The sequence below is a fragment of the Bufo bufo genome, chromosome 7, assembly GCF_905171765.1.
Source record: "Bufo bufo chromosome 7, aBufBuf1.1, whole genome shotgun sequence".
Taxonomy (NCBI): domain Eukaryota; kingdom Metazoa; phylum Chordata; class Amphibia; order Anura; family Bufonidae; genus Bufo; species Bufo bufo.
Window position 1 is genome coordinate 26980396 of NC_053395.1, and position 25784 is coordinate 27006179.

General features: G+C 48.6%; 1 protein-coding gene across 2 annotated transcripts; it reads right to left on the minus strand.

Moving 5' to 3' along the window:
* PIGQ (phosphatidylinositol glycan anchor biosynthesis class Q) lies at positions 1-25717 on the minus strand. 2 transcript variants are annotated; one of them, XM_040440647.1, is made up of 11 exons: positions 25672-25717; positions 15068-15704; positions 13914-14045; positions 13693-13813; positions 13486-13612; positions 12273-12426; positions 12005-12116; positions 11532-11612; positions 3511-3625; positions 2511-2572; positions 1-1123 (listed from the first exon to the last, which is right to left on the minus strand). In XM_040440647.1, exons 2-11 carry the CDS (start codon positions 15700-15702, stop codon positions 971-973), a joined length of 1692 nt encoding a protein of 563 aa, XP_040296581.1. In that variant the 5' UTR covers positions 15703-15704; positions 25672-25717; the 3' UTR covers positions 1-970. The 2 variants fall into 2 exon arrangements, with proteins under 2 accessions (XP_040296581.1, XP_040296580.1); XM_040440646.1 differs by lacking the exon at positions 25672-25717 and adding an exon at positions 16691-16993.
* Between the last annotated feature and the right edge of the window lie 67 nt (positions 25718-25784).

A 25784-nucleotide genomic window follows, 5' to 3' on the forward strand; every position in this document is an offset into this window, starting at 1 on the left:
TGCCCGCATTGCTGAGAAAAATGATGTTTTAATATATGCAAATTAGCCTCTAGGAGCAACGGGGGCGTTGCCATTACACCGAGAGGCTCTGCTCTCTCTGCACTTTGATTGACAGGACCAGGCAGGCGGGATCACATTCTGCTGACAGACACCCTTTAAACAGAAATCTAATATAAATGTGCACTAGAAAATGCAGCAAGAGGCATGGCACAAGCCATGGCGGATATACCGACACTGGCATTACACCAGCTTTAGTATAAAGACCGTCAGGCAGGCTTTTTAATAAATGTGGCGCATCTCAGGCAATCTGTGCGCAAAAAAATGCAAATCTACACCAGGCCAGCATAGATGTGAATTGTCATTTACGACAGTTCCTGGAGTAAATGATAGCGAGGCCTCATTCCCATTTCCGTTTTTCACCGACGCGTGTTATCCACGTTTTCCATGGACAGCACACGTACCCATTGATTTTAATGCGTTTGTTCACACATCAGTATTTTTTTTACTGACCGCGGGTCAGTATAAAAATCACAGACACGCACCGTTTTGGTCCGTGATGCGGACCAAACACATCCATGGGTCAATAAAAAAAAACACTCATTCTGATGGCATCCTTGTTTGATCCGTTTTTTCACTTACCACTCATAGGAGATGCTTTGGAAATTAATTTTCAGCAGATCAGGGTCTGTGGAATACAGATGACAAACGGAGGGTAAAAAAACGGACACATGGACCAAAGATGGATCCTTCAAAGACATCAAACGGACACAAAAATGTGAACGAGGCCTACATCTATCAAGCCATTTTTGAAAGTGGCAAGAGAAGTGAAATGTTTCAAATGATTCTCCAAATCGTGCGTGAGCTATAATTTGCAGTGTTTTTTTACACCATAATAGTGGCGTAAAGCATGTGATAAATGTCCCCAATTGAGCCTTATCACCAGGGACTCTCCAGTCACAGATCGTCTCTCTTAATCCTCTTTATTCTTCTTCTGCTTCCAGGGGTAGATCACTTCTCCAATGAACAATTTTTTGCATAAGGAACCCCAGGAATCCTTGGGGTAGCATCTCCTGGAAGGCAGCCTGTAGGTTTGCAGCACCTGTCCATAGGGTAATGGGTTGATCTATGGCAAAAAGAGAAGAGACATAAAAATCCAATTTATACCAGTCTGCCAAATGTATCCCCACCCTGCATGCCAACTTAGGCTACTTTCACACCTGTGTTTTTGCTGGATTCGCCATGGGTTCAGCAAAAACGCATCTGGTATATAAAACAAACGCCTGGATCCGTTTCAGAACGGATCCGGTTGTATTATATCCCAAGTGAACAAGACGGATCCGTCACTAAATCCATTGCAAGTCAATGAGTGCCGGATCCGATTTTTTTCATGTCCGAAAAAAACTTATCTGACACCATTGACTTACATTGTGTTTCATGGTGGATCCGTCTTGATCAGTATCCCATGACGCACTCAAAAACGTTTTTGTGTGCGTCATGTGAATGCATTCTGGTGCACTCCGTTACGTTCAGTTTTTTCCCTATTGACAATGAATTGGGACGAAACTGAAAGGCCTATAATGTCCCCCCATTACTCACACAGATAGCACTTACCTCGCTCCCCGGCACCCGCGTCGCTTATGATGCCAGCGCTGCATCTCCCCATTGCGCGTATGAAAACATTCGGCATCAGGGAGGGGGATGGGGGCAGCCAATAGCAGGCCGCGACTGAAACCAGCCTCATTAGCGTCACCCGCGATGCTAGGGAGGCGAAGCGACGCGGGTGCAGGGGAGCGAGGTGAGAACTATTTGTGTGAGGGGCCCGGGCATATAGGTGGAGCATTATAGGTCTTGGATGACCCCTTGAAGTGTTTTCCTCCACCTTTGAGATCCTATGATGGATCTCAATAGCGGAAAGGAAAACGTGGATGTGAAAGTAGCCTAAGTCACCAGTGGCATTGCATGAGAGATCCTTTCGGCTGCTCAGACGCACTAAGAGGGCTCCCGTGCCGTAGTTGGCATGAGGGGGGTCCTAAAAAATAGAACACTGTCAAATAACAGATGCTTTTACTAACTGTTTGACAGTTATCCTTTGTCGGCCATGTTAAAAGGGCTATCTAGGATTAGAAAAACATGGTTGCACCACACCTGTCCATGGGTTGTGTCTGGTACTGCAGCTAAGCCCCACTGAGGTCAAAGGAGCTTAGATGCAATACCAGTCACTGCCTATTAAAAGGTGTAGCGCTGTTTTTGGAAGAAAGCAGCCATCTTTTTATCATCCTGGACAACCCCTTTAACTGTCAAAGGGCAAATCACTGGTCTGCCTGGCATCCCGTCAAGAAAACGCTTCCGTCCCACTCACCGTGCAGATCCCTGCTGGATCTCATCTACATGTGTAGAGTCTGATTCAGATAGATTAGTGTTTTAACCCTTAGTTATGGTAAAAAAAATAAAAAAAAATTACTATGCATATTTTAACAAGGTGGCGCCGGATAGAGAAGTCCACACTTTACCTGCATCAACAGTCTTAGAGGTTTTCCGCTTTTTTGCTCCAGCATCTGAAATTTGACACCCGCTGAAAAAAAAAAGTTAAGACAGTGCCATTAGTCCAGTTGTCAGACCACGATACACATTCTCGTAAGACAAAGGCCGTGGCTTAACAGGATAGGGGCTTGGCCAACAGTAAAGGGGTGTGGCTTAAAGGGATTGTATCACTTCAAATAGCATTTATCATGTAGACCATGTTAATACAAGGCACCAGCCTCAAGGGGGCTCTTCCCTGTCGTGGCCTGCTATTGGCTGCCCCTCCCCCCAATTCGCCGGATGTTTTGATCTGAGCGACGGGAAGATGCAGCGGCGGCCATGCAGGGATCCGGAGCGACGCGGGTGCCGGGGAGCAGGTAAGTATAATCCTTGCAAGAGCCCTGGGCATTGGGAGCAGGGGATATTTTAGATATCGGATAACCCTTTTAAGTATTAGGCTACTTTTCCACTGGCGTTTTGGCTTTCCGTTTGTGAGATCCGTTCAGGGCTCTCACACGCGGTCCAAAACGGAATTGGCCCTAATGCATTCTGAATGGAAAAGGATCCGCTCAGAATGCATCAGTTTTGCCTCCGTTCCGTCTCCATTCCGCTCTGGAGGCTGCCTGCAGCGTTTTGGTGTCCGTCTGACGAAACTGAGCCAAACGGATCCGTCCTGACACACAATGTAAGTCAATGGGGACGGATCCGTTTTCTAGGATACAATCTGGCACAATAGAAAACGGATCCGTCCCCCATTGACTTTCAATGGTGTTCATGACTGATCCGTCTTGGCTATGTTAAAGATAATACAAACGGATCCGTTCTGAACGGATGCAGACGGTTGTATTATCTGAACGGATCCGTCTGTGCAGATCCGTGACGGATCCGCGCCAAACACGAGCGTGAACGTAGCCTTAGTCAGTCTGCCCCACTGCACGCTTTGTAGATGTACATTATCTCCGTCAGCTAAATAAAACTGCAGAAACTCACCAGCTAATCTGTAGGAGCGACACAGGCGCAGTAAAAGTGCATAGAAAGGGAGGGTGCTGAGGAGATCTATGGTCATCTGGATCACGCCTTGCACCACAATCATGACGAGCCGAAGCTGTTAGAAGAATAAAGCAAGAAATAAAATGTACCGGGCAGTAAGGAACTGGCGATTTATTAAAGGACAAGTATGCTGTACATTGTGGCCGCCGACCCCCCAAACTTGCCAATCAGGGAGTGAAATTATTGCCTATTCCAACTCCTTAGAGACGGGACTTTTGTAATAAAACTTTTTATACATACAGTGCAGTTATATTTTTATTACGCAGTAACTTCCTTTTTTTTTTTTTGTAGTGAAGGCAGAATATACGTGATCTAATCGCACACCAGTCACTGAACACCTCGCCCTGGTGACAGATACTGGTGTGACTGAACTCTAGAACTTCCCGTTAGACCATCTATCAGTCAGTGTCATAGTGCAGACTCCTTCATGGGATATTGTATCCATAGGAGACGGCATAACTAGTAGTGTGGGGGGGGGGGGGGCACTGATCTTGAGAACGGGTACCCTTTATCCCTCTGAGCCCCCTGAAATTAATGGAGTGGCAGGTTGGGCATGGAAACTGCTGCACCACTCATCTCCATGGGAGTTCCAGAAACAGCTGAGCGCTGTACACAGCTATCTCCGGAAAGTCTATAGTTATGAATGGAGCGGCAGGGCACAGGCTATGGGTGCTCCGAGGAGTATGGGGTCCCTGTTCTTTTGATTGGTGTGGGTTCCAGCAGTAGTACCCCAACAACTTCTACTAAAAGTTTTGAATGAATTGCTAGCAGTCTGCAGTAAGGGTACAGAGGGGCGGTAACCAGTAGGGGGTGTGTACCTGCACAGAGTCACTTTATCCAATCAGTGCTGCCCTTTTCAGACTGTGCAGGTACACACCCCCTACTGGTTACCGCCCCTCTGTACCCTCACTGCAGACTGCTAGCAATTCATTTATCACTTCTAGTAGAAAAAATAAAGGAATGGCACAACATAGCGCCATAAGAATAGATGCTCCAGAATTGGTATTACATGGAGAATGCATGAAGCTATTAAAACAGACCTGTCAGGAGCGGTGAAAGGTCCTCTTTAAGGATCTATCACTTCTGAGACAAAGGGTATCTAGTGATATGCCCCCATTGTCTGATAGGTGCGGATCGAGAACGGAGCGGGCCACAGTGGTGGCTGGAGGACTCTGGTCCGGCCACCATCAAGTGCTCTCACCATAGAAGTGAATGGGAGTGCACCGCGCATGACCGGCCACCGCTCCCATTCACTTCTATGGGCCCGACGGAAATAGCCAAGCCAGTGCTCTTCTATTTTCGGCGGCCCCATATAAATGAATTGAGGGCGGCTGCACATGCACATCCTGCTCCTAGAAGCTCCGTTCTCCCACCTCTGGACGCGCCCCGCTGCCCTTGATTGATGGGACCAGGCAGCCCTGGTCTCCTCCTGCCGGCCGAGTCGACCATGTATCTCGCGCCTGCACCGTCCCGTTCAGTGTTCGGCGCAGGCGCAGTGAGTAAAGGACGGCAGGAGGAGACCAAGGCTGCCTTGCCCTGTCAATCAAGTGCCGTGGGGCGCGTCCAGAGGTGGGAGAACGGAGCCTCTAGAAGGAGGAACAATTAGCATATTATAAAAAGTTAGATTTCTGGCATAACGGGGGCATAGCTACAAGTAGGAATAGGTTAGGTACAGCTGACATTAGCACATCGCTAATGTCAGCTAGCTTAATAGGGTTAATTCTGTTGACAGAAACCCTTTAAGTTTTAAAACATACATTTTTTTCCAAATATGTTTAAAGGGGATTTCCAGGACTGTAATATTGCTGGCCTATGGATAGGTGATAAATATCAGGATTCCTGGTGCCCCCACAATCAGCTGTTGGGCTGCTGTGCTCAGCATAGCTCCGCACAGTGACTGTGAATGGTACTGTGGTGCTGCTCCGTTTTGCATTTGCAGCAATGTTCACGACCACTACCCGTTGTATGGAGCTGTGCTGTTCCAGTGGGGGAAGGGGGGCGCACTGCGCCACCAATGATAATTAACCTTTAATACAGAAGGCGGGTACTGGCAGCAAATCAGCGGCAGTTAGGCTCCATTCACACGTCCGCAATTTCATTCCGCATTTTGCGGACCCATTTATTCCTATGCGGGTCCGCACTTCCGTTCCGCAAAAAAATAGAACATGTCCTATTCTTGTCCGCAACTGCGGACAAGAACAGGCATATTCTATTAGTGCCGGCAATGTGTGGTCCGCAAAATGCGGAACGCACATAGCCGCTTTCCGGGTTTTGCGGCTCCATGGATCCGCAAAACACGTTGCGGACGTGTGAATGGAGCCTATTAAATCTATTAATCTAACCCTGCAATCTTGCACACGTGCAGTGGTTTGCATCAGCGCATGGGCAGTAGATATCTACTGGGGAAGCAGAGGCAGATGTATTGCGCTTCTGTTGAGTGGAAACTATCGGTACTTCACAGACACAAGATTACAGGGAAGGGTGAGATTCCTGGCCCTAATAATCATGGGGATAGGGGGAGTGGCTGTCAATGAGGGCGGAGGAGCAGTAAATAGTCTCCTGCTCCGTATGCTAATTACTACTATCGGAGCGATGGGGAGGAGACATCAGCTTCTATCCTGGGCGTTCCTTCTCGGACCGCCCAGGAGAGAAGCTGATGTTTCCTCCCCATTGCTCCAATAGTAGTATCTAGTATACGGAGCAGGAGACTGTAACTGGGGCACAGCGGGCGAACGGAGCGGCGCCCAGGAATAATAGTAGGTGCAGGGAGATCCCTGGGCGCCGCTCTCCATGTCCTGCTAACTTAAGTCCGGACCCATAAAAAAGGTCATTCTGTCATTGGTGGCGCAGTGCGCCCGCCCCTCTCTCCTCATTGGTGGCAGCAGCGGCACAGGGGGAGGGAGAGACTGCTTCCTTCTCCCCTGTGCTGCTGAGGGAACATGAGCATGCTGACAGCAGCGCGCTCATGTTCTGTGATACTAGACTGCGCAGCAGCGAAGGCCAGTATCGAAAAAATGGAAATCCCAGTATCGTATCGATACCGGGACAAAAGTATCGATTGGGTATCGAAATTTCGATACCCGCAACAACCCTACTCTGTACATAGTTTTACATTCCTATTTTAGCAGAGCACAGTCTAGGCCAGTGTTGGCGAACCTATGGCACGGGTGCCAGAGGCGGCATGCAGAGCCCTCTCTGTGAGCACCCGCACCCTGGAAAAAGTCTATGGTGTACCAATATGCCTTATACTTTCCCTGCCATTCATCTGCACATGGCGCACTATGAACAGCGCAGGCAGCGCATTGTATGTAGGCAGCTATTATAGCTAAGTGATAAAGTACATGGAAGATATACTAGACTGGACTGTAGTATTCAGGTTAAATTGCTGTGTTGGCACTTTGTGATAAATAAGTGGGTTTTGGGCTACAGTTTGGGCACTCGGTCTGTAAAAGGTTCGCCATCACTGGTCTAAGGGTATATTCAAATTGGGCAGATTTGGTGCAGAAATGTCTGCTATTGAAAATCTATTCCGTACGTTTGCATGAGGTTGTTTCTGCGGCATGGATTTCTGCAAGCCCCAGATTAATGGGACAGTCACAGACATTTTTGCAACTAATCTGCCACGTGCAAATATAGCTTCACACAGGTTTATTTGCCACAGTCATTTTTTGACAATTACCTGATGATCTTTGACTTGCTGGTGCTTTCATTCCTTTTTCCATGCATCGCCTTTCTGGCAATATTACGATGGAAATATGCACTGCCTTCTATCTAAATAATCAGCAGTGCAGTGTAAAACATAGGGGTGGGAACAAAGCAGCAACCTGAGCCTATGATGAGACAGGAGGTGGTTTTTAGAGTACCTGAGACTTGTAGTAAATAATGCAGCTTAGGCTACTTTCACCCTCGCGTTGTTGTTTTCCAATATTGAGATCCGGCAGAGGCTCTCAATACTGGAAAAAAACGTTTCCGTTTGTTCCTCATGCATTCTGAATGGAAAGAGCTCCGTTCAGGATGCATCAGGATGTGACCGGACATAAAAATGCGGCAAGTTGCGGTTTTGTGTCCGGTCATAAAAACAGATCCAGCACTGAAAACAATGCAAGTCAATGGTGATGGATCAGTTTTTTTAGGAGCCTAAATAACCGGATCTGTCACCCATTGACTTTCGATGCATTTAGTGACGGATGTTTTTTTTCAGTTTTAATTTCACACAACCGCATCCCAACAGAACTGATGCATCCTGATTTGCAAAATCAAAACGGATCCATTTAATTCCGGTATTGAGATCCTCTGCCGGATCTCAATACGGAAATTAACAACGCAAGTGTGAAAGTAGCCTACGCTGGAGTCATTGGTCACAGGCTTGCCCTAATGGAGCCGAGCTAGACAGTAACCAATTGGTACTTAAAGGGTTGTGCAGCCAGTACATACTGATGGCCTATCATAAAGATTACAGATCAGTGAGGGTCGGACTCCCACTGATCTGTAATAAGTTGGGGTCGGACTCCCGGAACCCCACCGATCAGCTGTTTGAAGAGAAGGCAGCGCTCATACGCGAGCTGCTTCCTCTTCAAGATTACACTGCTCGTCGTCTCACTCGCAGTGTAATTACAAGTGCTTGTCTCATTCAAGTGAATAGTACAAGCATTTATAGTTAGGCCTCATGCACACGACCGTTGTTGAGTTCCGTTCCGCAAAATGGGGTTCCGTTGTTCCGTGATCCGTTTCCGTTTTTGTTTCCGTGTGTCTTCCTTGATTTTTGGAGGACCACCAGACATAAAGGAAATTAAAAAACAGTCTAAGCCAAGTTTGCCATGCAAATGATAGGAAAAAAACGGACGCAGACGACAATCTTGTGTGCCTCCGAGCTTTTTTCACGGTCCCATTGACTTGAATGGGTCCGCGAACCGTTTTCCGTGAAAAAAATAGGACAGGTTATATTTTTTTGACGGACTGGAACCACGGATCACGGACGCGGATGACAAACGGTGCATTAGCAGAAAATCACGAAAAACGGAACAACGGACACAGAATAAAACAACGGTCGTGTGCATGAGGCCTTACACCGTGCCGCTGAGACTTCCGAGACGACGTGCACAGCTAATGAGCGGGGGAGCCGGGAGTCAGACCCCCCCCCTCCCCTCCCCATCTGTAATCCTGAGGATAGGCCATCAATATGTACTGGCTGCACAACCCCTTAAACTATCTGGAATACAAAGCAAAATCTAATTTATGTCAATATTTTTTTTTTTTATGAAAACTTACTCCTGTAATATTTGGTAATAGTAGATTAAACATAGACCAGCGAGAACCTGTGTCTTTTAGGGTACATTTTCAATTCCTCGCTGGGCACCTTCCTATGTAAAGGACGGCATCACTGGGTAAATATTTGCAGCTAGGATCCGTGCCACCATCATTGCTGCCAGGACCACATATAATTAAATACAATCAGGCTTTACAAATCTAATATTTACATACCTGTTCTAATGTCAAGACGATTAAAAGGGAAACTGTCACCGCGATCTTGGACCGATTGTTATCGGCAGGACTACATGGGTGGTACTTCAGATAAGAGCTCAGAACGCAATTTTTTTTTAAACATTTCCTCAGCTCAAAGCTGCTCTGAAATACACAGTCAGAACTTGTAATCTACAGGAATCCTGTGTGCAAGCACCACAGTCCTGACTACGTATGTCAGAGCAGCTTTAAGCGCTGACAGCGGGTGTCGGACTGGGGTGCCTAGGGCTCAGTGACGTACCCGGCTTTTTCTCAGTCTGCTAGATGGAGGCTTCCGCCTAGCAGTGATCCCAGTGACGTCTGTAAAACAGCCTGAGGCAGCGCTAAAGACCGCCCATTAGTGCCGGTGATGTCACCGGGCTCACTGCTATGCCCATGTGATGCCCGGTACGTCACCAGTAATAAAGAAAAAGCCCTTGCACTGCACGATGCAGCGCAGGGCACAGGGGAGCATCGGAGCCAGAAATTCTCAGACATGGTAAATGAGTGAAGGGAAGATTATGTCCTGGGACAACCCCTTTAACTAGCACAGGGATGGGCAAACCGCGGCTCTCCAGCTGTTGTAAAACTACAAATCCCAGTATGCCCAGTCTGCCTACAGCTATCAGCCTACAGCAGGGCATGATGGGATTTGTAGTTTTACAACAGCTGGAGGGCCGCAGGTTGCCCATCCCTGAACTAGCGGCAGCTGGGTATAGTGGACCCCAAGCAGTCCATACTCGGTTGAACCAGGGGTGCACAACCTTTTCTGTTTGGGGCCTACTTTGTCACATTTAACCAACCCAAAGGGGGTATTACCAACTGTAGTACTGCATATCAAACATACAGTATATACCATAAATGTCTTCTTACATTTCCAGGACTCCCATCCAATGGGAAAACATAGACATATCAGTCTTTTACTAAATGGTTGGGGGCCGTACAGAATGGTATTTAAGGCCACATGTGTCCCCCGGGCTGCAGGTTGTGCACACTTCTTTTAGTGCCATCATTGGCTCTCTTAACTATAGGTGCCAGGAACACAAGCTCATGCAGCGGCAGGCAGCAGAAAGACGCGTCAAGAAGACTGATGACGGGGGCCCTGCAGCGATGTAGAGAAGGCAGGGAAAGAGGACAATGGCTGTCCTGTCTCTGTGCATCGAAGTCAGGCACTAGATGAGTAGTTCGTTTAATAATTTACCTAGTCCTCATCCACTGTACTACTCATGTAAGGCTACTTTCACACTGGCGTTTCTGGGTCCGCTTGTGAGATCCATTTCAGGGCTCTTACAAGCGGCCCAAAACGGATCAGTTCAGCCCCAATGAATTCAGAATGGATAAGGATCCGTTCAGAATGCATCAGTTTGGCTCCGTTCCGCCTCCGTTCCGCTCTGGAGGCGGACAGCAAAAAGCTGCTTGCAGCGTTATGGTGTCCGCCTGACGATGCGGAGCCAAACGGATCCGTCCTCACTTACAATGCAAGTCAATGGGGACGGATCCGTTTTCACTGACACAATATGGTGCCATTGAAAACAGATCCGTCCACCACTGACTTTCAAAGTAAGTCAGGACAGATCCGTTTTGACTTAGACTTTTTTTGAAAGAATAATGCAAACGGATCCGTTCTGAACGGATACAAGCGTTTGCATTATCGGTGCGGATCCGCACCGAACGCAGGTGTGAAAGTAGCCCAATACTGCTGATAATAGTCCAAGATTCTGGCGACAGATTCCTTTTACGCGGCGGGCACTTATGTTGTGTTTGTAATGTATGCTGGAGGTATATATGAGGAGGATTTCCCAATATATACCAGGCAGACCTGCGACGTATTGAACTGCACAGGCAAAAAGTGGCATTTTTTTTTTTTTTACTGGTTGACTCTGTATAGAATAGTATAGTCGACTACACTCTTATATACAGCAAAAGAAAAACAAAAAGGATATAGACCTATACCACACTGACAGAGCCCTCTTGGTCTCATTCAGGTGAATGGGGAGGCCTATGGATGTGATGAACATATAGTCTAGGAGTTTTCCAGGTGCTGCAAACACAGTGTGAATTAACCCCTAGGAGACGATATCACATGCGTAAGTGGCGAGTGAGCGGTCACCCTCTGCTTATAATGAATGAGAGTTGAGGCCATGGTCAGACATGGTGGATTTGCTGTGCGGATTCCACATGCAGAACTTTACAAGTTTTCAAAACCCTATCCACATGCAGTGGGGGGAAAAATGCATGTGGAAACGAGAGAATGCTGAATCCTGTTTGGAAAGTTTGTGTCTTTTCACCCTTTGCAATTTGTAAAACAGTCAGCAACTTCCATGTATAACACAGCGACAAGGGCTGAACTTCCATTAACCGTGACTCTAGCAGTCATAAAAGAGAATTAAGCAACGACCCCACCTGTAGTCATCAACAAGCAGGCCCGTGGGCCATATTTTGCGGTAGCAATCAGTACATACCAGGGTAAAAACGAGGTAATAAAGGGCAGTGGTCGGCAGTAGAAAGAGCAGGATTGTGAACAGCAGGGTCCCGAGAAATAGCTGCAGAAGTAAAAAAAAAAAAAAGTCTAAAACACATAATAAATGTGATGCAAAGAACAAAGGGCAGTTTATCTGGTGCATTTAGCTTAGTAGATCTCCCCTAGTGAGTTTCATTTTCTCAAGATTTTTCAAGATTCCTGATTGCTTTCAGGGAATGAAAGCCTTTTTATCTACATCTAGAGGCTGAAAAGCAATGCAAACACAGTCCTATGGCTTTAAAAAAGGATTATAACCTCTAAACCTGCGCTCCACTGGTCTACTGATATTTCACACCGTGGAGTGTACGACTGGGGGTTTACCATTCATTTTAGTCACACAGAGCCTACACACATGCACTGCTACTCTGCCCTCTGCTGGCAGTCCTGAGGGATTGCATGCACAGGCTGCATTACCTGATCCAAGTCATAGGAGCACGAGTCCACTCTCTGTCGCAGGACATTCCACTTTTTACCACGAAACAAACGCCAGAGGGAAGACAGCCCATGCATCTTCAGGCAGTACAGTCTGTCAGATGAGAAAAGAGCAGTGAAAAGAAAGGCGCTCAGAAAACTTTTGATATTACATGGAATATGATGCCCCTTTGAATCCCATGCATTGGTGCAAGAGCCATAGAGAAGAATGTGGTTCATTGCGGCTGCGATTTGTAGGTGGTTTGCTTACCTGGCCCCGTACACGTAGAAGCAATATATGTGGAAGGTGAGGAGCGCAATGATATCGGACAGAATAGAGAGAGCCACGGACAGCCCGAGACAAGCCGACAGTCCGATGTACCACAGGATAACCTCAATGAATGGAGACATCAGGCGGATGTAACCTGCAGGCAGTAAACAGGGGTTAGGTATTGGAGCGAAGATGCAATGAATTACATGGAATGGAACTCTAACCCTCATCATTTACTTTCCACTTTACTTGGATATTAAAGGGGTATTCCCATCTTAGACAATGGGGGCATATATGGAAAACAGAGGGGGGAGCGCTGTGCCTGGAGGACCCCAGATTTCCTGGCGTCGGTCCACCACCAGCGCTAATCCCCGCCTCTCCCATAAAAGTGATTGGGAGCGTGCCGCGCATGCGCGGCCCATGTTCCTATTTATTTCTATGGGGCAGATGGCAATAGCCGAGCCAGCGCTCGGGTATTTTCGGCGGCCCCATAGAAATGAATGGAGGGGCGGCTGCGCATGCGCAGTGCGCTCTCCTTCACTTTCGGGGCGGGTCCCAGCGGTGGGATCCGCACCTATAAGACAATGGGGGCATATCCTAGCGATATGCCCCTATTGTCTGAGATGAGAAAACCCCTTTAAAATCCAGCTTCCAGTTGGCATAATTCGTTCCTAAAGGGATTTTCTGGTTAGAAAAAGTTATTCCCTATCCATTGGGGGTATGACTGCTGGGACCCCCACCAATCACAAGAACAGGAGTCCTGTGCCCCCATAAGAATAAAGTAGAAGGTCGAGCATGTGCACTGCTGCTCATTCATCCCTATGGTTCCACTGGAGATCAGCTCTCGAATATTACTGGCAGTCCTACTACTTTGAATGGAACAGCTATGCAAAGGCTGGACCACCACGCCATTCAAACAGGTAACATAGGCTCCCATTCTCATGATCTGAGACCCCCACGGATCCGTTATCTTCCATCTAGTGGATAGGGGACCACTTGTTCTAACTGGAATGCTCCTTTTAAGGACATTCTTCTGTGTCGGCAGGAAGCAGGAGGAGAGGGCATTGCGTAGATGACTGTATGGCAATTGCCATATGTCAACAGTGGGGGACACAGAAGAAACTTGGAGGATCTGCCAGGGAAGATGGCGCCTTTTCAATTTGCTGTGCTTACACTTCTGCTATGCAATACCAGAGCCTTAAATGCAACTTACTAATCCAGAGGTGGATATGGTACATAAAGAATCGCCCCAAGACTTCGTCCAGCGCCCGGTTCATTTTCAGCCCGGCCGGGGCTCCCATCAACCACTGCAGCAGACCTTGAAGTTCCAAAGCCACCCGCTGTGGAGAAGACAAAATAAATTACTATACAGATATAAGACGCCCCCCACCCTAGACGTCCTAGTATGGGATACACTCACATCTGCCACAGGCATGAGGGTGTCAGCCAGCTGACCTATGTGGTTCCCCCGATACAGCCAGGACATAAGGAAGATCCCAAGTCCGATGTCTAGAATCAGCGACAAGACAATGTTGGCCTTCCTACAAAACAAAAAATGACAAGTCATCATCAGGACAAGAAGAATTAGAGGAGCCGTGTGAGAAGTGACCACATCAGGAGGAGGACATGCTCGGCTCATACCTCATGAACGTTGGGTGGTCTTGAGCCCTCTGAGGACCGCTGATCATACGTAGGTCCTCCAGACGTCTCCCCAGTTGTTCATAGGTAGACAGCTTGTTCCACAGATAGGAAAGAGGCCTCCCGCTAAGGACCCTGTAACACAACGAGACTCCATGTTATTCATTTAACCCAGTAAGTATTACATTTTTTTTTTTTTTAAAAGCTATAACATTTTATGTTTCTGTCAATGTAGCCACTTGATGGATTGTCATTTCCTGGGATGAGCTGTATAACTTTTAGTCCATTTTTGGAGGAGGGTGCGGTAGATTTTTTTTTTTGAAATTTCGCTATTTTTTTTTTCCAGTGTTCGTTAATTAGTAACGATTAGGCGTTTAAGGGGTATTCCGGTTCATCACGTTATCCCCTATCAACAAGATAGGTGATAAGTATTAGATCAGTGGGGGTCCTACTTCTGGGACCCAAACCAATCATGAGAACGGGGGGGGGGGGGGGTTCCTGTACAATGTGAGAACCCCAGAAATGAACAGAGCAGCCGGACGGGAATGCGCACCGCCAACCCATTCATTTCTATGGGAGTTCCTGAGATACCTGAGAACATTTTATGGGGCTCTGCAACAAACTGGGTCCCTCTTCTCGTGATCAGTGGAGGTCCCGGCAGTAGGACCCCCACTGATCTAATAGTTATCCCCTATCTTGTGGATAAGGAATAAATGAACATAACTGGAATACCCCTATAACTTTGATACTGGCTGCTACAGCTGACAACCACAGTGGATGATGTGGGCACAGCTGCTAAGCCTGCGCCATATGCGGCGTGCTATAACAGCGCAGTACAGGAAGTCATTTAGGTTTTATACGCCCCCCACGCACCACAGGACAGTTTCAGGCATTATAATGTTTATATTAAAAGCTGTACCAAGTTTATGGCTCTATAATCCATTATATAACATATTGTACAGAGGTCAGAGCTTGTTTTTTTTTAGGTAGGGCTCCCAGTCTCCTGCACATATGGTCAAATGAAACAATTCTAGCTGCCACCAGCAGAGGGAGCTCACTGCATACAGTTTTATGATTCAGTTCAAAATACACAGTGAGCTCCCTCTAGTGGGGAATACATGGCACTTCTATCAGATTGTTTTCTCCTTGTGGCTTACCTGAGGCTACAAATGCTGGTGATCAGAGAGACGAAAAATGAAAGGACGGCACACACCGGCACAGACGCTTGCTTTGCCAGCTCCACAATAATACTGGCCTCCTTGCCCTCAGACTGCCAATGCGTTAACCTCACCGACCCCTCATCATACTTATCGTTGGCAAAGAGCAGCTGGTTCTTGGCCACTGTATTAAACATGGCAGCGACCTCAGAGTGTTCAGAGGCAGAGTGCAGCTCTGACAACATGACCTTGCTCTGATCATAGTAGACCAAGACCACGTCCTCCGTGGTGTCATCCTCCAGTCTTTCAATCCGACAGTCCCAGAACTTGCTGGTGGACTCCCTCGCCATCCGCAGCCAGGGCTGGTGCTTAAAGATGGTGCTCAGCTCCCCCAGGAAGTTTTCCATCTTGTCGTCAGCCTCTGCTTTACTATGGCTCCAGGTCCCCAGGACGGAGAGGCTCATGCCCGTTGCCCGTTCCAGTTGGCTCAGGTGCGTCCTCACAATGGCAGGAATGAATGGAAAGTGCAGCGTGGCCAGGATGACGGCGGACCGGTGCTCCTCCATCCAGCGTCCGATGAGGAGTCCATTCTCTGCTGCTGAGCAGGAGGTCGGAAAGAAGATCTTTATAGCCATGACTGTGAACAGACGAGAGAGGAGAAAATGGCTTCAGATTGTGTCATTATGGATACAGTGTTCTTAAAGGGGTTCTCCAGGAACATGAACATCTGGGTCCATTCACACGACCCTACGGCCGTTGTGCCCGTGATGTGGACTGCAAACAGCGGCCGGCCGTGTGGACTACGCATCACAAGTGCGCACACATTGACTTGACTGTCAAGATGCGGCAAAAGATACATGTCCAATCTTTTGGTCCGTGCCTCCGCTCTGCAAAAGATACAACATTCAAGTCAATGGGTTCGCACCCGCTATAGGGAGTTCACAGACCCGCTGTTTGTAGTCCACAACACAGGCACAGGGCCCATATGGTCGTGTGGATGGGGCCTTAGGCAATCAATGTGTGATCGCTGGGGACCTGACAGGGCCCCCCTCCCCGGACAAGGGCGCCCCTTCCAGGGCCCCCCTCCCCGGACAAGGGCGCCCCTTCCAGGGCCCCCCCTCCCCGGACAAGGGCGCCCCTTCCAGGGCCCCCCTCCCCGGACAAGGGCGCCCCTTCCAGGGCCCCCCTCCCCGGACAAGGGCGCCCCTTCCAGGGCCCCCCTCCCCGGACAAGGGCGCCCCTTCCAGGGCCCCCCTCCCCGGACAAGGGCGCCCCTTCCAGGGCCCCCCTCCCCGGACAAGGACGCCCCTTCCAGGGCCGCCCCTCCCTGGTCAAGGACGCCTCTTCCCCCCCGGTAAAAGCTATTACTGCTAAAACAGGAAAATAAGGAGGGCAAGCTGAAAGCTGTCAAACAATGGGGCCCCTGTGAACACTATGGACAGTGGTGCCCCCTGCACCTGAAGAGGGTGATACACACCCCTGAAGCCTAGCCAGATGTTGCAGAACTACAAATCACAGCATGTATTATTAAATAGATATCTCAGGGAATGCTGGGACTTGTAGTTCCTTCCCCCACATTCCTCCAAGGGCACCAGTGTTTTGTCAGTGCACGGTGCCGCTCACCTGGCCCCAGAGTCCTCCGATATACACAGAAATGACGGCCGTCACATGACTGTAATCCCGCTGGAAGGGTTAATTACCCTCATCAGGAGGTCACTCTCCTCGTAAACTGTCATTCAAATCCACTTCCGGCTTTCCAGAGCTTCCGTTACCAGGAGACGCTGCGCACCCGCGTAATAAGTCCGGGTGAAACAGGTGACTAAGAAGCTTAGTTCCCACTAGAAAATGATTTGTCTGCACCAGGCAGCCCCGAGAGTGGAGGCCGCATGTGCTGAAATGTTGTGTTCTCTGTCATATCTATGTCTTCTGCTCCTAGTGATTAAATGCACGATATATTATTAATATAATGTTATTATGGACTCCCTAGGTCTGCAGATGATGGGCCCTAATAGGTATAGAGCTGTTATCTTGGCTGCCACCATCAATTAGGACTATGGTAGTATTTTATGAAAATTATGTTTACCATTAATATATGTTTACCTCCCAACTTTTCAAAGACCCAAGAAGGGAAAACCCTGACCGATGCCTACCTATATACGCCTAATTGTGCACAGTCCCCTTAGTGTCCCTTAGAAGTTAATAATGCCCCACTAGTGCCCTTCACACAGTATGATGCCCCCATAAGTGCCCCAATACAGTATGTTGCCCCCCCATAAGTGCCGCAATACAGTATGATGCCCCCATAAGTGCCCCCAATACAGTATGATGCCCCCATAAGTGCCCCAATACAGTATGATGCCCCCATAAGTGCCCCAATACAGTATGATGCCCCCATAGGTGCCCCAAAACAGTATGGTGGCCCCATAAGTGCCGCAAAATAGTATGATGCCCCAATACAGTATGATGCCCCCCATAAGTGCCCCAATACAGTATGATGTCCCCATAGGTGCCCCAATACAGTATTATGCCCCCCATAGGTGCCCCAATACAGTATTATGCCCCCCATAAGTGCCCCAATACAGTATTATGCCCCCATAAGTGTCCCAATACAGTATGATGCCCCCCATAAGTCCCCTAATACAATATGATGCCCCCATAAGTTGCCCAATACAGTATTATGCCCCCATAAGTGCCCCAATACAGTACGATGCCCCCATAAGTGCCCCTGTAAGTGCCCCAATACAGTATGATGCCCCCATAAGTGCCCCCCCACAGTATGATACCCCCTTAAAAAGGTTGTCTTATCTCCCACCTCTGGGTTCCACTCCTATCTCCAGAACAGGCCCCCAAAGTGAAGAAGAGCCCACCATTCAAGCATGACCACCCTCCATTCACTTCTGTGGAAGTTCAGAAAATAGTTGAGCACTGGCGCGGCAGTTTCCAGCAGTCCCATAGTGGTGAATGGAGAGGTGGCCATGTATGCAGGGTGCACTTACCATTTGCAAACGGGTATTTCCTGAACTTCCCTAAATGTGAATGCGCATGCCTCTACTGTTCTGGAGATAGTTGCTGGTCCTAGATGTGTGACCCATGCCTATCTGATATTGATGGCATATCCTACAGATCCACTAATGTATGAGATGACTCCTTCAAGACCGGTCAATTTTCTGTTTTTTCGCTTTTGTTTTTTACTCCCATCCTTTCCAAAGCCATAACTTTTTTATTTTTCCATTTCTTTGTTTGATTATTTGCAGAACAAGTTGTTCTTTCTAATGATACCATTTATGGTTGCATACAATGCAGTGGGAAGCAGGAAAAAAAATTCCAAATGGGGTGGAATTATAAATAAAAAAACAATTCCACAGTTTTATGGGTTTTGTTTTTACAGCGTTTCCTATATGGTAAATTGACCTGTTAATTTCATTCTCCAAGTCAGTACGATTACAACAATAATTTTTTTCTATATTTTTAGAAATATATATATATATTTTTCCCATAGGGAACTATAACAAGCAATCATTAGATTACGCTAAATACACTATAGGGCACATTTATTAAGACCGGCATTTTAGACGCCGGTCTTAATAAAGCCCTGTACTGGCGATGAATCCTTCGAAGTTATGTAGAGGCGCCAAAAACAACCCCCAAACTAGAGTAAGCAGTGTATCATGTAAGTGACGCTGAATCTGATTATGTAATTGTTATCTTCACACTCACTTGCATTCTGACGTTGTGCTCCCACAAACCAGTAGTAAAATGAATTGAGAGGACTCCTCCTTGAGTCCTCTCCATTATGTGCATGAGCCCAGGAGTCCTCTCAATGTACTCTACTGCAGGTTTGTGCGTCAGAAAGTAAGGGAGTATTAAGATAAAAATTACTCAGCGTCATTTACATACACACCACTTACTCTAGTTAAGGGGCGTTTTGGAGCTGACAGATTCCCGTTAAGTACCCCCACACAGTAAAATGTCCCCATACAGAGTGATGACCCCTTAAAGGCATACCTGCCAACTTTCTAAATGAACAAAATGGACACATCGTGCAGCGCACAAAGTGTGCCGCGGCAAATATTTTTGGCACTAGGCCACGCCTATAACTCCGCCCAAAACATAACTATGCACCTAATCTCCACCTGTCCTCTTAATGGCCCCACATAGTAATTATTCCACCTTCATGCCACCGAACAGTATTTATGCCAACATTGTGCCCCCTCACTTAATTATGCCGAGCTGTGCCCCCAGTAATATGCCCAGTTATGTGCCTCCATTAATATGCCCAGATGTGCCCCCAGTAATATGCCCATTTATGGGCCCCCTAACAGAATTATGCCCAGCTGTGCCCCAAGTAATATGCCCTGTTATGTGCCCCCAGTAAGATGCCCTGTTATGTGCCCCTAGTAATATGCCCAGCTGTGCCCCAGTAATATGCCCTGTTATGTGCCCCCAGTAATATGCCCTGTTATGTGCCCCCAGTAATATGCCCATCTGTACCCCCAGTAATATGTCCAGCTGTGACCCGAGTAATATGCCCAGCTGTGCCCCCAAAAATATGTCTAGCTGTGCCCCCAGTAATATGTCCAGTCATGTGCAGGGCCGTCTTTACCAAGGGGCAAAAGGGGCAGCTGCTCCGGGCCCAGTTGCTCCTGGGGGGCCCAAGGCAGCTGCCTCTTGAGCCCTGCTAGCTACTGCCCCGGGTGTCAAGCTGTCAGCTACACAGGGGGTGCTGCCATGCCTGCCGACATTGAGTCCAGGCATCATGATCGGACTGTGTTTTAAAGTTGTGATCAGGACCTTAATGACATCATCACCATGTGACCAGTAACATAACAATTACTGGTCACATGGCTATGAGGTCATCACAGGTCCTACCAGGAGTGTTGCAGAAGTTAACTGTGGAGCTTTTTTGTGTGAAGATTACATCACAAAAGGTGACAGGGGCTGTTATGTTAATATACTGTAAACTACTGTATAGTGGGGTGCTGTATACTGTGTGGGGGCCTGTATACTGTGGGGGGCTGTATACTGTGTGGTGGGCTGTATACTGTGTGGTGGGCTGTATACTGTGTGGTGGGCTGTATACTGTGTGGGGGCTGTATACTGTGTGGTGGGCTGTATACTGTGTGGTGGGCTGTATACTGTGTGGTGGGCTGTATACTGTGTGGTGGGCTGTATACTGTGGGGGGGCTGTATACTGTGGGGGGCTGTATACTGTGTGGGGGCTGTATACTGTGTGGTGGGCTGTATACTGTGTGGTGGGCTGTATACTGTGTGGTGGGCTGTATACTGTGTGGGGGCCTGTATACTGTGGGGGGGGGCTGTATACTGTGTGGTGGGCTGTATACTGTGTGGGGGCCTGTATACTGTGGGGGTGGGGCTGTATACTGTGTGGGACTGTATACTGTGTGGTGGGCTGTATACTGTGTGGGGGCCTGTATACTGTGGGGGGGGGCCTGTATACTGTGGGGGGGGGGCCCTGTATAGTGTGGGGTGGGGGCCTGTATAGTGTGGGGGGGGGGCCTGTATAGTGTGGGGGGCTATACTGCTGTACTGTATAGTGTGGGGGGCTGTATCGTGTATAGTTTGGGGTGCTGTATACAGTGAGGTGTTGTATACTGTGAGGTGCTGTATACTGTGGGCTGCTATACTGCTCTACTATATACTGTGGGGTACTGTATAGTGTGGGGTGCTATACTGCTCTACTATATACTGTGGGGTACTGTATAGTGTGGGGTGCTATACTGCTCTACTATATACTGTGGGGTACTGTATAGTGTGGGGTGCTATACTGCTCTACTCTATACTGTGGGGTACTGTATAGTGTGGGGTGCTATACTGCTCTACTCTATACTGTGGGGTACTGTATAGTGTGGGGTGCTAAACTGCATACTGTGTGGTGCTGTATACTATAGGGTGCTATACTGCATACTGTGGGGTGCTGGGGTGCACTGTAACACTAGGGTGAGACGAGTCCTGGTCTCCTTCCTGCAGGGCGATGCCCACTTCCAGCCTGAGCCCAGCTGCACAGAGCACTGATCCTGAGCCGCTGAAGTCTTCAGAACTAGAAGTATTTACAGTCATTCACTGTACTCTACCAGGGGTGTGAATTTTGTGTGTGTGTGTTGTGGTGGAGGGCGTGATTGCCTAAGGTGTGGGAAGGCGGGATCCAGGGGGCCCAAGTAAATTTTTGCCCAGGGTCCAATCAATATTAAAGACGGCCCTGGTCATGTGCCCCTCACAGAAAGTAAAAAAATAAATAAACACCACATACTTGCCTTGTTCCTAGCAGCAGCAGCAGGACATCGGCTGCTCTGGTCTGTGGAGGAGGCGGAGTCGAGGCTGACGGCCGGCTCGCCCCCTGCACTAGGGTTGCCACCTTTTCTTCAAGCCAAACCCGAACAAAAGGGAGGGAGGGCCCCCTTCCAGGCCCCACCCATGCCCTGCCCCAGCCACGCCCATGTCCCACCTCCAGCCACGCCCATGTCCCGCATCCAACCACGCCCATATCCCGCCTCCACCCCCGGTCGCTGTCGCACCGCTATCGTTACGCCCCTGATCCCGTCACTACAGAAATACAGCTCCCCATACCTCTTACATCCAGTGACGTCTCCTTTGATGTAGATGTTCTCTTTCCTCATATTCTCCTTTCGGACCTTCAGATCAGACCATCATTTTGTCGCCATTTTTCGTCTCTGCAGTTTGACAACAAAAAAATAATCTTAGTTTACTACTTTTCCATCATCCTCCCATCTTCTGGACAAATCATCCTACCAATACTGTGCCGCTGTGCTCCCCAATACTATACTGCAGAAACAGATAAACCCCCTGATAATACTAGTACAATGCAGAGCCCCCCCATATAAAATACCCCTTCTTTGTGGCCTCAGTAGAAGCCCCCAAATAATGTGCCAGTAAGAAGTGCCCCCCATAGATGCCCCCCCATGTGCCAGTATCAAGTGCCTCATTTTTCTCCCCCCAATATGTGCCAGTATAAGGTGCCTCTTTCCCCCCCCCTTCCCCCATATGTGGCAGTTTCAAGTGCCTCATTCCCCCCCCCCCTAATATGTGCCAGTATAAGGTGCCTCTTTCCACCCCTTCCCCTATATGTGCCAATTTCAAGTGCCTCTTTTCTCCTCCCCCCCAAATATGAGCCAGTATAAGGTGCCTCCCCCCCTTCCCCCATATGTGCCAGTTTCAAGTGCCTCATTTCTCCTCCTCCCCAATATGTGCCAGTATAAGGTGCCTCTTTCCACCCCTTCCCCCATATGTGCCAATTTCAGGTGCCTCTCTTCTCTAAAAAAAAACAAAAAACAAAAAAAACTTTTACTTACCTCCAGCGATGCGATGCAGGCCTCTGCACGTCATCGCGCCGCCTGCACCGGCCTCTGATAGGCTGCGGGCCTTGTGCCTGCAGCCTATCAGAGGAACAGGGGAGGGAGACTCCTCTCCCTCCCCTGCCTCAGCACAGCCGTCTGTATCGCTGTCCTGAGGACGGCGATACAGATGACTATGGAGATGAACGCTTCCACAATGGAAGAGCTCATCTCCCTGTGCCCTGCCGCCATCATTCACAGCTGATCCTGTGCCCGGGTCTGAGAAAGGCTTGTACCCGGGCACAGGATTGCAAACCCAGACTGTCCGGGTCCTTCCCGTGCGGGTGGCAACCCTACCCCGCACAGACAAGAAGTGTGGAGAGCTGGCAGGGGGGAGGAGTGATAAAACAGGCTCTCTTCTTCATCATAATACACAGGCAACTGTCTCTGCTTCCTCTGAAAGCAGGGACAACAGCTACCAGAAAGCGGGACATACCTCCCCCATACCGGAACAGCTGGACAGCCACTGAAATCCGGGACTGTCCCACCTGAAACGGGACGGTTGGGAGGTAGGCTTAAAGGGCATCTGTCAGCAGTTTTGTACTTATGACACTGGCTGACCTGTTACATGTGCGCTTGGCAGCTGAAGGCATCTGTGTTGGTCCCATGTTCATATGTGCCCGCATCGCTGAGAAAAATTATGTTTTAATATATGCAAATAAGGCTTTAGGAGCAACGGGGGCGTTGCCATTGCAGAGAGAGCTGAGCCCATTGCTCCTAGAGGCTCATTTGCATATATTAAAACATCTGTTTGGCATCATTCTCTTTCCTCACTTTCTTCATTCAGTCCAGGCAGCCATGATGCTTCTTCCAGCCATGACCTGTGTCTTCAGAGTTTGCCATCTATGACTACTGTGGTAAGGTGTATATCCCACTCAGGTACCTCAGCTGGGTGGGATAAATAAAATCCAGAATGCAGTAGTCTCAGCAGCATGTAGTTTGCTGAGACAATGTTGTTTAAGGTGTGTTCTAGGCTGGATTTTAATTGGATTGGTGGATAGGTCTGGTAGTGGGATCTGCCAATCCACACCCTTCCAGTATTGGTGTTCCCTTTGCCCTGAGCGCCGATCGCAGGTGAGGTCTGCTCTAATCATGCTGGCATAAAGCACCTCCCAGTGCGTCAGTCTCAGGAGAGTGTTATCTTGGAACAGAGACCTGCAGAGGTTCTGAGTGGTCTCAGCCGGGTAGGCTGAGGGGCCACGAGGCTAGGTGACAGCCACAGCCTGAAGTTTGGGGGACGCAGTGACACAGGGTCACAAGGTCAGAGTCGGGAGGACTGCTGGGCCACAATCCCCAACGGTACTCGTATTGGCACAGCCTGGGGGCTGGTGGACTGTTTGGCTGAGAAAGCCCGGGCCTGATTTCAGATATGAACTGTATCCTGTAGGTGAGTAAGGGATTCCGTTGATGTATTAGGTAGTGCCCAGACGGGCAGGCGTTTATTTTGTATCGTTTATGTTTTGCTGCTGCAAAAATAAAGCACGAATTTGGACCTGAAAACCGGTTGTCTGTGAAGATATCTGTGAGCGTGACCCCTGAAAGAGAGCTACCCCTCACACTACCTACTTTTCCAGCATCCTCACCACCTTCTCAACACAAACTCCCCATTCTGGTGTCCTACGAATGTGTGCTGCCCGTTCCGTGCATTGGGGACCGCAAATTGCTGTCCATGTGGCTGATGCAGACCCATTCAACTTGAATGGGTCCGTGATCAGTCCGCACCGCAAAAACACGTTGAACACGTTCAATTTTTCTGCGCTGCGGAGGCACAGGTCCGTACCTTTCAGATTGTGGACCCATTCAAGTAAATGGGTCCGCATCCGTGATGTGGTGCACAAACAGAAGGTGCCCTTATATTGCAGACCCGCTGTTTGCAGGCTGCAATGTGATCACCAGCGAACTACGGTCATGTGCATGAGCCCTAACAGTGTCATCCTGCTGCTACCCCTAATACTGTGCCCGCTGTGCTGCTCAGTGCCCCTTATGGTAAAAAATACCACACTGTGATAAACCGGTATTACCCTCATACATTAACAGTGCCCCAAAAATAATAGTGCCAGAGTACCCCTTAGTGTAAAGCAGTATGCCCCCAACAGTAAGTGTCCCCAAAATAACTTTGACATGTAGAAGTCACCCATAGTGTCCCCCTATGCCCCTGAAAGTAATCGAACCGTCAGGAAAAGTGCCTTAACCCTATGCACATAAAAGAGTAAAATACCTAACCCTATTCCCGTATGGTGTCCAGGGGTGCAGGCTATGGGCCTCTTCCTGTAAACCTTCGCTGTAAACCTGCGCTTGTGAACAGTAGAGCATAGATACCAAATTTTGACACAGTTTTCAACTTTCTGCGAATAAATTTTAAAGTGACACTGGCAAGAGATCCGGGGCACCAAGCAAAGAATCCAGGACGTGAGACCCGGATCCCTGGTGCTATTGACACCCAGGGGTGCACCTAGCCTTTCTGCTGCCTGAGGCGAAAACTGAAACACGGCCCCCCCGCCAATGCCAGTTTCTTAACCTAACCCCTTTGCCACAATGAAAGCGCTCCTTGCCCATGACCCTTCCGTTGCCCCCCCCTCTCTTGCCCCCACCTGATGCTGCCTGAGGCGATCGCCTCACCTGGCCTCATTGGTGGTGCACCCCTGTTGACACAACTGAACCTATTTTTCCATAGTGTACCCGCTGTTAGACGGGTGCACGGGTCCTTAAAACTGGGTCAGCCTGGCTGTGAAAATGGCCAAAATGAGGACATGATGGCTGTTATTCACTGACCATTAGGAAAAAAAACTGCCATGTGAACAGCCGCATAGACTTTAACTGGTTCTGAAAATGGCCGTGTGAATGCAGCCTAATACCTTATAGAAATGATTCATGCAACTGCGCCGACAGTTTGACGCAATGGCAATGAAAGCGGCATGGCACCGCGGGACGATATTAAGCAGATGCAAAGCGTGGGCTGCTAATAAATAGCGTATTCTAGTGGAGCTCAAACTAATCTCATAACGGCAGATTGTAATGGCGCAGTAACGTCGTTACGAGGCGCTCCGTATAATGGCTTCTTATAGACACTTAATCATGGACTGCTTAGTAATCCAATAAAGCTAAACTGTTCTACACACAAGGCCGAGCACCAGCCGCGCACCTTCGTGCATATCACTGATCCATAGACTGGTGTTATAAATGCAAAACTGTGTCCCATAGTAATAAAACGACCGTAATATGTTATATACTCACAGACAGCTCAGAGAATGTACGTAATGGCACAGCAGACATGAAGTAGCACTGATAACAGGGAATCCGCCCTCCTTCCAGGGCTACTGAGCAACCGCCCATGTGCTGATGGGGGA